This window comes from Salvelinus fontinalis, chromosome 3 (assembly GCF_029448725.1).
Source record: "Salvelinus fontinalis isolate EN_2023a chromosome 3, ASM2944872v1, whole genome shotgun sequence".
Taxonomy (NCBI): Eukaryota; Metazoa; Chordata; class Actinopteri; order Salmoniformes; family Salmonidae; genus Salvelinus; species Salvelinus fontinalis.
In genome coordinates, this window is record NC_074667.1 from 13,352,163 (window position 1) to 13,366,089 (window position 13,927).

General features: G+C 42.0%; 1 protein-coding gene and 1 long non-coding RNA gene across 6 annotated transcripts in view; one reads left to right on the forward strand and one right to left on the reverse strand.

Annotated features, from left to right (window-relative positions):
* Positions 1-13,927, reverse strand: part of ttbk1a (tau tubulin kinase 1a) — a 51,724-nt gene that overhangs the window by 35,695 nt on the left and 2,102 nt on the right. For 2 of the 5 annotated variants that reach the window (XM_055906716.1, XM_055906726.1), the window contains exons 2-6: positions 10,559-10,717; positions 9,201-9,348; positions 6,550-6,624; positions 4,453-4,604; positions 3,762-3,866 (exon numbers count right to left, since the gene is read on the reverse strand). In XM_055906716.1, the coding sequence (XP_055762691.1) occupies positions 3,762-3,866; positions 4,453-4,604; positions 6,550-6,624; positions 9,201-9,348; positions 10,559-10,666 (588 nt within the window). In that variant the 5' untranslated portion in view covers positions 10,667-10,717. Of the gene's footprint in view, positions 1-3,761; positions 3,867-4,452; positions 4,605-6,549; positions 6,625-9,200; positions 9,349-10,558; positions 10,718-13,441; positions 13,533-13,927 lie in introns of all 5 variants that reach the window. The other 3 variants (XM_055906708.1, XM_055906697.1, XM_055906686.1) reach the window with 3 other exon arrangements.
* Positions 1-13,927, forward strand: part of LOC129839430 (uncharacterized) — a 200,586-nt gene that overhangs the window by 25,534 nt on the left and 161,125 nt on the right. The window lies entirely within an intron of this gene.

A 13,927-nucleotide genomic window follows, 5' to 3' on the forward strand; every position in this document is an offset into this window, starting at 1 on the left:
GAATTAGCATGCCAAAATCTCTACATACATAATTATTTTCCACTTCCCAGCAGCAGTCATGGAAAACAAGATTTCTGAGAAACGCATGACGCATGCCACGGGAGGAAAAATAGCTCCGCTATTTATTACCCACAATGATTTATTCAGTTATCAGGGAAGGAAAGTGAGGGAAGATCCCTCTTCATTGCGGAGAGAACACTACAGTATGTAGCAGCTGGTAGGTCATTCACTGCACAAGCACTGGATGCTAAAAGCTACATGCTAACAAATATGCTTTGTGGCAAATGGCTGGGGGCTGACGGCTATGTGCTAACAAATATGCTTTATGGCTAAGGGGCTGACATAGTGGCAAGGTGAAGGTCATTTGGACTGGAGAGGCCCCTGACACATCCTTCCCTGGAGATCTGGCTGCCTCAGGGTAGGAGAGAGGCATACATGGCTATTTGCCAGGGACTGGGGGAAGAGGGAGATGAAGAGAGAAGGGAGATGGAATGAGAAGGAGGGAGGGAAGCAGGGGTAAAGAACGAGAGACAGACAAGGAAGCAGGGGGAGTTAAATAAAGCAAGATGGAGAGACAAACAGGAGGGTGAGAGGTAGACAGAAAGAGGGAGAGGCAAATGGGAGAGAAAAAGGGATAACGCAGAGAGAGAGAGAGAGAGAGAGAGAGGGAGCCAGAGCCTCGCATTCATCACAAATCAATGAGCTGAAGCTGACTCAGCTGTACTGGCTAGAAGAAGAAAAAAATCAGAGAGTGAGAGAAGGGTGTTGGGGGGTAAAGGGGGGAGCGATGCCCCGGGGCATTGCCCACTGACGCATGCATGCAAATTAAATATTCATCTCACGCTGCTGCACTCACAGAGCTCCGAACACAGAGAGGGAGAAAGGGGGGGGGGGGGCTGCATGAGGACACAGAGTGGTAGAGCCAGAGATATGAGGGAGGGGGGAGAGGAGAGGGAGGGAAGTGGCAGAGAGAAATAGAGGAGAGCAGATAGTGACTGAGTCAAAGAGACGAGAGTAGGAAAACAGAGGGAAGGGAGAGTGGTGCCTAAGAAATGGGAGGCAAAAGGAGGGGAGAGGAGGGGAGAGAAATGGAAAGGGAGAGGATCCGAAAGAGAAATGGAGTGGATGACAGAAATGTAGAAGGGGCAAGAGGGGAAAGGAGAGAAGATAGAAGTTACCTGAGAGAGTCTAGTGACAAGGAGGGGAGAGGAGAAGAGGAAAGAAGGGAGGGGAGGAAAAAGAAGAGACACAAAGGGGAAGAAGAGTCCAGTGGAGAGGAGGATGAATGCATAAGCAATTGATGAGAGGGAGAAAAAAGAAGAGGAGGTGAAAGTGCTAGAAGAGATTAAGAGAGATAAAAGGAGACAGGGAGAAGTTGGGAGAGGAGGAAATGACAGGATGGAAGTGAAGAAGAAGAGAAGAATAGGGAAGATCAAAGGCGGGAAGAAGAGGAGAGATTGAAAATGCAGTCGATAAGAGGGGATGGGAGAGGATGAATGAGACGGAGGAGCAAAGGGGGGAGGAGGGAGAGAGTTGCTGTAAGAGTGGACGACTCATACTTGACTTGAAGTGAGCTAAAAAAAGACAAGACACCACAGACTGAGAGAAAGCACTTTGGATACCTCTCTCTGGGATGAAGGTGTGTATGTGTGTGCGCACATTTGCTTGATAGAATGTGTTTGTGAGAGAGAGAGAGAGAGAGAGAGAGAGAGAGAGAAAAAGAGAGAGAGAGAGAGACTGAGAAAAAGAGAGAGAGAGAGAGACAGAGAAAAAGAGAGAGAGAGAGACTGAGAAAAAGAGAGAGAGAGAGAGACTGAGAAAAAGAGAGAGAGAGAGACTGAGAAAAAGAGAGAGAGAGAGACTGAGAAAAAGAGAGTGATAAAAAAGAGATTGAGTGAAGGAAAAGGGAGAGAGAGAGTGTGCCGGTCGTAAGGGGGAGGTTAGTCCTTCTTCGGCTTAGTTTCGGTCGCATATCCCCTAAGACTTTGATTAGCATGTAAACTAACTACAAAAGCCAGGGATTACTGTGTATGATGTGAATGACAAATGGGCTGAACATTTCAACTCAATTTGAAAATGATGGAGAGGCTTCCACTTGACACCCAAATGATTAAATAAGACTGATATTGTAAATAAAAAGGGTTTTCTGGGTCATTTTAAAAGGCTGATAGAAATGACCAAAGCCTGCAGGAAATCTCATACAAAAAAAATAAAAGTGTCTGCTAAGTGGCATATCTTACAGTATATATTAGCCAAACCATGGACTAGGCACAAATATAACCAATATGATCCATCCATTTTTAAGATGTCACTTTGAAGATGTCACTGTACTATCATTAGCTAACACAACATAACCGATGTCATAAGCAGTCACTGGATAATGCATTTTAACTGTCATCTGTTTGATTTTGTACATTACCGACAGGTTTCCCAGACTCAGATTAAACCTATTCCTGGATATCAAAGCACTTTCAATGGTGATTCTCCATTGAGCATATATTTTAGTCCGGTAATAGGTTTAATCTGGGTCCGGCAAACCGGCCCTAAGCGCTTTTTTAAAAAGCCGATACCACCAGGCATATTGGACAGCTACCCATGTAAACAAGGAACAGTAAAACAAGGATTCAGATATTGTACAATGAATGAGCTCACTTGTGCATGAATTGTACTGCAATGCACCAAACCCAGGGTCTGAACGTAAACAAAACAGTACCAACGATGATAATATAGTCCAGTGATCCTCAAAATTCTGCATTGTGACCCACAACCTAGACAAGGTTCTTGTTCATTATGGCACAGACCCAAAGGAAAACTTGTTTTGTAACACAAAAACTGAAAATGTGTGTTTGTTATTGGACAAATCCAGGTAATCCTTCCCTGTTTCACTCTTGGAGGAAGTAATTAAGTGTTGTGCGCATTGCGTCTGTGCATTTAGCTAACTACCATCCCATAGCCTACATTGTATATGAAGTGTGACTGCCTCGTCCGTGGATGTACAAAGAAAATGCCCCCCCAAAATTCTCATGCTCTCGGATTGGCTCAAAGTCAAGTTGTTGGCCACTGACGAGCGTTGCGATTCGTAGGTTCGACGGTACCGCTTTTGTTCTAGCAAGAGAAGGAACGGCCTCCCACTGTGATAAGTACCTATCGGCAGTCTATCGGCAGTGAGATTCTCAGTGTTACATGCTTTAGGGTGGGTCATGTGACGTCATTGATCCTGACCCCACCATTTAGGGAACACTGGGCGCGTTCCAGGTCTGGCTCATTTCTGTCGCGCTGCACATCGCAAAACAGGGATATATCGTATGACCATTTCATAATGAGTCTCAGAGTAGGATGCTAAGTTAGAATCACGTTTGCCTTTTAGATCATAAATACATGGACAGGGGGACATGATCCTAGATCTGCACTCCTACTCTGAGATGGTTTATAAATGATAGGCCCAGATGTTGGAATCTCAGACCTGCTAATCTGTGCAGCCTCACCATTGCAATAAAGATGACCTGGAACTTACCCACGAGCTGGACATTATTCTAATAACATTACAATAACATTGAACTGGGCGGCAGGTAGCGGTTAGCCTAGCGGTTAGAGCGTTGGGACAGTAAAGGTTGCTGGTTCGAATCCCCAAGTCGGCAAGGCTCTGTAGATGTGCCCTTGAGCAAGGCACTTAATGGATAAGAGCGTCTGCTAAATGACTCAAATGTAAACAAACATTTGGTAGGACAAACCAAAGCAAAGGAACAAAAGAGGAGACTTACAGGGCGGACTTCTCCAGTGGTATTGGTGTACTGCCGCGCGAGGCCGAAGTCCAACATGTAACACTTCCTCAAGGTCGAAGGCAGCCTTCCCATGGCGAAGTTTGACTGCAGAGAAAATACATGATTATTCAGTGCATTACAGATATGGTCGTGTGGCTCAATCGGTAAGAGTGTGGGGCTATTGTAGCAACACCAAGGAACCATCACTGTGCCTTTAGACCTAGCCAGGAGGGGTGCTTGTTCTTAAGGGGGGGCATTGATGAAACATCAGCTATAGGACCATCTAAGAAGCCACAGATTGCCGTTGTGCCCTTGAGCAAAGCACTTAACCACTAACCTGCTCCAGGGGTGCTGTTCTGCTGCTCACCCAATTCTGCGTGTGTGTGAATGTGGTGTCTGAGATTGCGAATGAAACAAACCGATGGCAAAAAGACATTTCCGTTTTGATGGACAATACAGATGCAGTCTTTTCCCCATGCGTCACAGCACAACATGCCACAGCATTATGGAAGGTTCTCAGTGCCAACTCTAAAATGCAATGGTTAAATGGTAAATTAGAATGCAAAAATGACACACATTTGCATTTAAGCATTGTATTTTAGAATTAGCACGGATAACCCTTCATAAAGCTGTGGCATGCTGTGCCACGACACGTGCAACAAAAACAAGTCTGCATCTGTATGTTACGTACCGGTTTGATATCTCGATGCAGGAAGCCAACAGAGTGGATGGCCTCTATAGACTCCAGGATCTGTTTCCCCAGGCGGAGCGTGGTGCTCATGGTGAAAGTCCCCCGAGGCTGGCTCCTCCTCAGGTCCGCCAAATTGCGTCCCTGCTCCACCCCCCAAAACAAAACAACGCTCTGGGGTGAAGTTACCTCTAGGTACAGATCTAGGATCAGCTCCCCCCCCCCCCAATCCTAACCTTAACCTTTGGTGGGGAAAATACAAATCTGACCCAAAATCAGCATTTAGGGGCAACTTCACCCTACTCCAGAAAACCAACCATATGTAAAGAAACAGGTTTTGTGCGAAAGAACACATCATTTCTTATCGGAACGGGACACCCAATCACCTAGGTGGAATCATAGAATTACATATAGAATCCTTATTCATTTCATATATGATGTCTGTGTAACCTAGGCCTAGTAAAGATTTGTCATATCACTTAACATGCAATACCTATTAACATAGTGCTTGGGTTTCAAGTTTGGGGAAGCTAATTTTCACCATAAACATGCACCTTAAATAAAGCATTCCATGCATCCTCGCATTTGCAGACTTACGTAAGATAGCCTACTATTCCTAATGTGATTTGATTGGATAGTCATAATTTAGGCTAATAATATAACTAAATCGCTGTTCGCAGAAAAGACTGTTCAATGCAGCGCGTAGTGGCGTTAAGTAAGCCTAGGTTACAAATACAAGATAGAATTTTGAAATATTACAATATGCTTGGCTGGGTCTCTCTGCTTTTCACTGACAGTCACAACTCAACAATCATCTATTTGCAGAGCGAGCTGCCCAAATTGCGGGCCCTTCCTTCTGTAGGCTATGCAATTGAAAACAATCCACAGCTTTTTTTTAAAGAAGCAAATGGTCCTCTGTGGCCAAATCATGCTTTCTGGTGTAGTAGCCTATTTTGAATGATTTAATTTATTTCTGTATAAGGGGAGTAAGCTAATTAGGCTATATCATTTTGGCAATTTAATTACATTTACTTTATGGAAAGCTTCCCCCTAGCCTGATGGACACACCGCCTCTCGCTTTTAATGCGGCATAAACACAACCAGTCATGATGTTTTCATCTGATTGTCAAACAATCACTTAACAAAGGCGTTCCTGTTGGCTACGTTCGTCCACTGACAAAATCATTTCAGGATCCAAACCCCAACACTGCACTGTGCACTCGCAATTTGATGAATGCAAAGAGACATCAGTCACAAAACACCTACTGTACATGTATTGTAATGACATTCTGCGATTGTCATTAGGCCTACAGTCTAATAGTCTAAACTAATTTAGACTATTAGACTGTAGTCTAAACTAATTGGCCACTGTTGTATGTTTCAATATGTTTCAATATATTTCAAAATGTTTCAGTATGTTTTCTTCCATGTCATGCCTTATGAGTACAACCCTGAGTTTCAATTTAACTAAAATAAAATGTGATACTTCTTAAATGAATTCTTTCGAACCTGGGCATTGGCTTGGCTAAGTCATCACAGCATATCAAGTCAATTCTGTACAGCACATAGAGTTCTTTATGTATTGGAAGCTGATTGCAGCCTTGTCAATAAGTCATACAGTACCAAAAGTCTGGTCATGATGGATTTTTACACCCAAGTAACATGGCAGAATAGCTTTATAGGCTGTGTCTCAATCGACACAGGTATAGACTTTCCATAAGATACTTTCATATTATAGAAGGCTGACAATGCTATGTTGGATCATGTCACATATGACATTTGCATTTATTGTCCATCATCAGTATGTGCTAGATACTTTCATATTATAGAAGGCTGACAATGCTATGTTGGATCATGTCACATATGACATTTGCATTTATTGTCCATCATCAGTATGTGCTTTGTCAGCCTCTAACCAGCCGCTGCTTATGAATCATTTATTCAGTTAATATGGCCTATTTGCAAAGACTTCACATTTCACAATGCTTTATGCAGGCTTTATAAAATTGCGTGTGTTTTGTTGAATTGTGGTCAGATTCTCACAGAATGCTTTTTGAGGATGGTGGTCAATCTTTCAAAAAAGCAAATGTCAGCTTCTTACCTGAAGTTGCATGACCACGTAGTTGAATTTGTCATTTCTCCCACAGCCAATAAATTTGCACACGTGGTTTTTACCTAAACAAAAAAGCATATTTTAAGAATCGTAGTTCAAAGATGCCGACGCCAAAATATTCCATTTCACTTCAACTTGATGATTGGATTGGTTTTCATTGGTTACACCAGGGAGATGAGAGTGGTGACAGGGCCTAGGTGAGATCCATTTTGAAATTCCCATACCAATCAATGCAAATACAGCAGAACCACTCATGTTGACACTCAATGGCTGAAGAAAGGAGAAAGTCATCTTTTCTTTCCAGGTTTTCTTCTGTCTTAGGACTGTTCTTTCCAGAACTTCTGTCTTTCTCTAGGACATGGCCTTGTGTTAAATACTCTATAAAATATAAAATATTGCCAGACAAATAAAACTGGACAAAGGAATAAGCCGGGCAGTCCATGTTTCCTGGTCTTCCTTTTCTTCACAGTTAATCCCAATTAAGGATGATCAGTTGGGCATAAATCATTGTTATTCCTCATGCACCATTAATCTTTTGATGGAGCACCGTGTTAATGTGACTCAGTTAGCACCGAACATTTAGGAATCTCAGACTTAAAAAAAAAAAAAAATCTGAGGGAACTTCATTTGATCTCATCGTTTTGGTTGTTTGATATTTAAAAAGGTATAGTCTATAATATGACATCATCATATGCCAAAGGGTGTCGTCCTGCTTACAGTCCTGCTTACAACGACAACAGTATTGGCACCTCATGATATGGGAATGCTGGGAAGGGCAGTCTAAGCTGATTTGAATTTGTTTGTTGTTTCGCCCCGCTTTGATGATGTCACATTGCAGAGTCTTCCTTTAATATGTACATAGAAATACCAACACACACACACACACACACACACACACACACACATAAACATTAGCTTCTTCAAAGACATAGTACATGTTGCAAACCAATCATGTGTCGCTTTGGGCGACAGTCACACACTGTGGCTGACGTGTGACAGCTTTCGAGGTTACTTTTCCCCCTCATATTGTGACGAAGACTCGTAGCCAAAGTGAGTCACTTGTCACCCTGGCACATTGACGTGCATACTCCAGGAGGAGAGTTGCCCTCATTCTATGTGCCACGTGATCACCATCCCGTTTAACACGATACTGCTGCCCCACCCAGCATGCAAGAACATGCTTTGAGTCACAACAGTTAATATACATAAAAACATATAGAGGGCCCGTTATGGCAGAATTAAAGGCATAGTCTAAGTCAAAGGATTTGCTCTAATTTGTTCACTGTTTTTGGATATACTGTCGGGACCATGCAATCAAGCATCAATAAAGTACTGTGAGGATGCATGTTTGGCTTTAAGGGCACAATTGTAAGATATCTGATTGTTGGGACCTCTCTACTTCCTACCGATGTACGTATTAACCAAAAACAAACAGCATTATATTGCTTATCCTTCAGGCACATTTTTAAGTGCCTTTTTATCATGAGTGGAGTATTTTTCACTACAGCTACTACATAATGGCCTTGTAGACATTTGACCTACACTGAACTTCAAGGAGATCAAAGGCCCCTTAATCAATAACAACATGAGCAATGATGTGGAGTAGTTGACTACCGTAGGTTACCTATTGATTCATTAGGTCTAAGCTATTCTTAGCCACTCTTCCGTGAAGCTACTATGGGTGTGGTAAGCGAGAGAGACATCTGTTTCCGCATTTGCTTGAGCCTCGAGCAAAAGATTCAAGGGCCATAATGCAAGCAGCACACCAAAAATGCAAAAAGCGAAACAGATATGCTTTAATAGCGCATCGGTGACCCACTAAATTAGGACAGGCGGAAGGGAAGGCTCCATTAAACTAGCTTAATGCAGGGCAGACAGAGCCATTGTTCCTCTCCCTAGCCACTTGGACAAAAGCTCTATTCAAAGTCCACAGCCACCTAGTCACAATAGTCTGGCAGCCCATTATTACATATTTACTAAACGAATGTAATTGGCTCTTTATGGAGTTGCAGACGTCTGTCACGGTAGACTGCATGGCTCTGCAGCTTTTAACGCTGTAGGACGCTTAAGGGTGGTCATGACAATATGAGAGGAAATTCCTTTTGTGTCACTCTCTGACACGACGTCTCAAAGGAAACCCAAAGCAGTAACACTTTACCTGGTTCTACTGTCCTGAGACCTACGTTGTGCTGTCATGAGGAGAGATGGTTACGCTTCTTACTAGACTGTCATGAGTATGACATAGCAGATTTTTATAACCAATCATAAGTGCAGTCTTAAGCAGTATTGATGTAACACATATTTATCTTACACAGGAAAGACAAATGTTCTTACTTGACTATGTACTGTAGCTGACTGAAACTTTATATATTTGTCTGTCATGACTATAATACAAAGTATGTTGACACATGGTGTCAGAGGTGGGATCTGGGTTCAAGTCAAGAGACATCAACAAAGAATGCCATTTACTGTGAGAATGACAAGTCAATGAAGAATGGCTGAGCAGCACAGACACCTTCATACTCATTGACTAAGCAGAATGGTAAACACAAAATGGCTGCCGCAGTGGCACTGCCAGGCTCATTGTTATAAAAACTAGCAGAAAAGTTCCAAAATGGCCGCTGCAGTGGGCCCTTACCCTGCAGTTTCTTCAGGACTGCCACCTCCATCTTCAGGACCTGTTTGGGCTGCTGGGCCGACTCCACCTTCAACGCCACGTTCTCCCGCGTCAATAGGTCCAGCGCTTCGTAGATCTCCCCAAAACCTCCTCCTCCGATTTTCTTCAGCTAGAAAGGTGTCGAAGATAAAAGGTGTATTAAATAACATTCTTCTTGCGCTGTTCGAATGCTGGCTTTAAATCAACGAAATAAATGTACTGTGCTAATCAAATTGAAGTTCAACTTGACAAACCCTTTTGCACGAGGAACACCAGTTTTGATGGAAGAGTAGGTTAGCCTGATCCTAGATCTGTTTGTGCTCTTGCCAACTCCTATGGTCGTTGTCATTGTTTGGCATGACAACAACCAAAATGTGTTGGCAAGACAGGACAAACTGATCTGGGACCAGGCGATAGAGAGGTGTGTCTTATTGGTCGAACAGTAATCGAGTAAATTCATTTTTTTCTGAGTGATTAGATAGTTGCCCTCCTTTGTCCCATCCCTCCTTCTCCAGCCCCACTTCCTCAACTCCTCTATTGCCTTTATGATTCTTTCACCAAGTACTTAAGTGATTTGAACAACCCTATTATCATTTATGGCTTGATCGTGACAGCCAAGTGCCGAAGACAAATATTTACCAGCCATCCGCAAACACCCTCTACTTTCTTCCTCAGCTCTTTGGCAGAGGGATCTGTCAATCCGCGATTGGTTCTGACAGGGTCGTCCAAGTGATCACCATCAGAAGCACAGTAACTTTGGCTGTTGCGCTATCACTTTCTTAATTTAGTGGGCCAAATGTGTGGAACTGCGTATAGGATCCATAATTAAAGGGCCAGAAGTAACCCCAAAAAGTTTGTCAGATACCATTAAAGGGACATTTCACCACAAAATGATTTAACACCCCAAAATCTGTATTGAGTCAATTTTACATTCTGTTCTGTAGCTCCAGAAGTAGCCTTTAAATCATTGGACAATCTTGTGGTCCCAAATGAATAGGAACGACAGGGAATGGATACTGCTGTGTATTAGTTAGTTACAATCTTTCCCATTCAGGCTGGATGGAGGCCTGCAGAATTCTGTAATTTGCTTGCTTTAAAGGTATGAAAAAACCTGACAAACTGATTTTGGATTTATCTTCTCTACTTCAAGGTATGAAATCACAGATTTTCGAGTACACTATCCCTTTAATTCTGGTGAGACACGTAGAACCTTAGTAATGGGGAGTCAAATCTGTGTGTGTGAAGGTAACCTTGTACTAAGCCCCTTAGGGAAACACTGATATAGAGAGACTATACACGAAGACAAAACCACGACTAGATCTACTATGTAGCGTACTTACCACTTTCCATCGGTCCTTGACCATGCAGTTAGGCGGCAGTATGTCCGCCGTCTCCCCAGTCCCATTCATGTTGGCGTGGTCCTGGAGGGCTGGCACTAGGCACTGCATCTGCCAGCCCGACAGAACGCGAGCAGCTCCCAACTTAAATGAGCCATTTATCTGGAAAAGGATATTCAATAGGACATAAGTCAGTCTTATTCCCTTTCATTTAACACAATACCCAAGAGCAGGCATCACACAGCGCACTCAAAGCAAAAGGCATAAGTCAGGGTTGTCTTACAAAGCCATTCGTTTTGTTAGCTCGGGCCAAAGTGGAGGAGAAAACAAAATGGTATTTGCAGTTGTCCGTGCAAATACCCTGGTCATACAGAAAGCTTGCTGGTATTGACGGTTGTAGTTGGACATCTAGATTGTCTTGAAAGAACAAGGGGGACAAACAGTACATACTCTGCATTTCTTGCCTCAAGTGAACAATGGATAATAAGGCCTTAGGTATATTGTATGTTGGAGGTACATCAACTACAGCGACTATATTTGTCCATGGATACGAAATGTCCTTCATATCTGAATAACATCAGGCCCAATAAGGAGATGCACTTTCCTTAGGGTGTGGCCAAATCAAATTTCAAATGACTTTTGGCACTTGAAGCACAGTACATCACACTCTGCTTGAGCGCTGAGTTAAGAGTTTTGAACAAAAGCTTGATTATGTAACAATATATGCCAATAGTGTACCTACAATATATGTAATTTGTATGTGATACATGGATTTAGTGACCTACTATAAAGTGGGATCATAACCATTCTCAGTCTTGAACACTGCTGTACAACAACAAATTGACAATATATCTATGAAATGAATAGTAATGGAAATATTATTTGGCCTCAAATTTTCTGGTTGTAAACTCGTTCTTTTGGGGTTAAGAAGACGTCATATACCTAGTTTACGACCAACTGGTCTCTGTTACAATCAGGTAAAGACGTCCTCTTCATGACGAGATCAAGGCGTCATCAGATAACAACCAGATCTGGTTGCTAAAAAGACTTCAGCAAAACTTCATTATACAACCTGACCATGACGTCATTGCAACCAATTTTGCCTGATGAGATAGACACTTCGTAAATGTAACTTTATAAAACAAAATCTGTTTTTACATTGTAATATCTGGTCAGTCGCTGTTAGCCCTCTAAACTATTACAGACAGTATACGTATTGGGTTCGAACCGATATCTATCAAATTGTATTTTCTAGATGCTTATGATTATTCTGGGTAAACAACATCTGGATAAGAGTTATGAATGTAAGTAGGTTAGTACCAAAACCATGCTATACTGCATGCAGGGCCATGGACCATTTAGTTATGCATGCACAGGGGGGGGGGGGGGGGGGGTGCACTTAGTCATGCCTAGGCTGAGGCCAGTAGAGAGACTGTGTGCCTTATCTAGCAGATTAGTCAGCTGTGAAAAAGAGTGACAAAATGCACTGGAACACATACAATAGGTTTAGACAGAGTGTGTGAGCCTACGGGGGTGGTATTGCCAGTGCTTATGGCTTTAAAGCAAGGTTTGTCAATGCACCTGGGTCGGTTCCCAACATTTACATTGCTACGGCAGGAAGTGTGTGAATAGATGCTGTGTCATTGAATGTCAATGTGCCAATAACTGGTGGATATTTCAAGCACTCGCATAGCACAGCAAGATTACAGGCCAGTAACAATGCAAATGTAGCAAGACTTGGGTCATGTTCAGTAGGCAAATGTTGTGGAACCTTGCAGATAGAAATGTCATGAATAGCGCTTACGCGACTCCTTATTCTACATGTCAGAGGTGCATGTTCGTTCTACGTAACATTGTATATCTGAATGTCCCATAAACATTGCACCATGCTAAAAGCGGCCCTAGCGCTCTCATCAGACTTGCTCTAAAACCCACAAGAGCAGGCAATATTGTAAGTAGTTCAAGTGAAGGTAGGACCAGGCAGAAGTACTGAATTGAACCAGCAAGCATTCAGAGTTCTAGAACGGGGCGGAAAGGTGTTCAGGGAGCATTTCCTCACTTAGCGTTCTCTACACAAGCTCCAAATTAACTTCCACACACTACAGCCATGGAATTGGAATAAATATTTTACTTTAACCTTAAATCATTAAAGGGATAGTTCACCCAATTTACAAATCATATTGGTGTCCTTGTCACGAGACTGCTTAAAGGGTAAGGAAATTAATGTAATTTTGTAATTTGAGTGAACTATCCCTTTAAGCTTATTTTATACTTTCCAAAGTATGACTGACTAATAATTGATTAATCAAGATAATTTGCTGATCAGCAGTTATAGTGACTGCTCATCATGATGCCACCCTATAAGATCATATAAAGTAGGCTTCAGGTTGTGTGGTTTAAGATAATATGTAATGCTCTGTCTAACTATTATAATATTAAGGCCATCTTTCCAGGTGTTATGACAGATTCTGCTTATGTAGGGAAACACTGCAAGTCTGTTTACCCCCCCTTTGGGTGTAGTCCAATAATAATCTTGGAAAAGGAAAATCATATTAGCATCATCATAGTCTCATTTTCACTGGGCTGTGATAGCAAAACATAACGGCAGTGCATCAGTGAGAATAGTGAGAGACTTGATAGACTCCTATCAATTCTAACACACAACTAAATGTGTATTTGCTGTCCTACACTATCAATAGTGTGAGGGGATCTACTTTGCGAAAAGCCAAGGGTTTGCATTCAAGTTTCCCAGAACTATGAAGCGAAATCATGAAATTTCCTTGAAATCCGCGAAGGAAGCCGCGACAGCCATTTTGTGTTCAAACTGGTGGGTAAAAGTGCAGCCACATTTCCAAGGGAACTTTGAAGAACACATTAACCTCTCACCATATTTACAACCTCTTCAAAAACCTTACGTCTGAGAAAAAAATCCTGAACTTGGCCAATTTAGTCGATGCCAAAACCCTCCTTTGTTAGCCTACAAGCCAAAACAAAATACAAATACAAAGAGGTTTGTTACGACTGCCTCCACAACCAAAGCAATGATGTTTAGAGATATTTATATATTTAAATGTAAAAAATAATATTTATGAGAATGCCAGTTGTAATTTGAATGAGTAGACAATGATGACAAATAATACTATGATAGACAACAATACACACAAACAATACAATGCAATAACTTAGCATAACATCCATATAAGACGATGATTAGAACGACGAGACATACTGTATATAGCAATGGACAGTTGAAAATTAAAAGAAAAACATTAACAAATATATTACAATCTATTGATTACTTCACAGGTGCCAGATCTATATTTGGCAGTATAAATGTTGTAAATAGGTCCTGATCCAAGCCACGGTTAAACC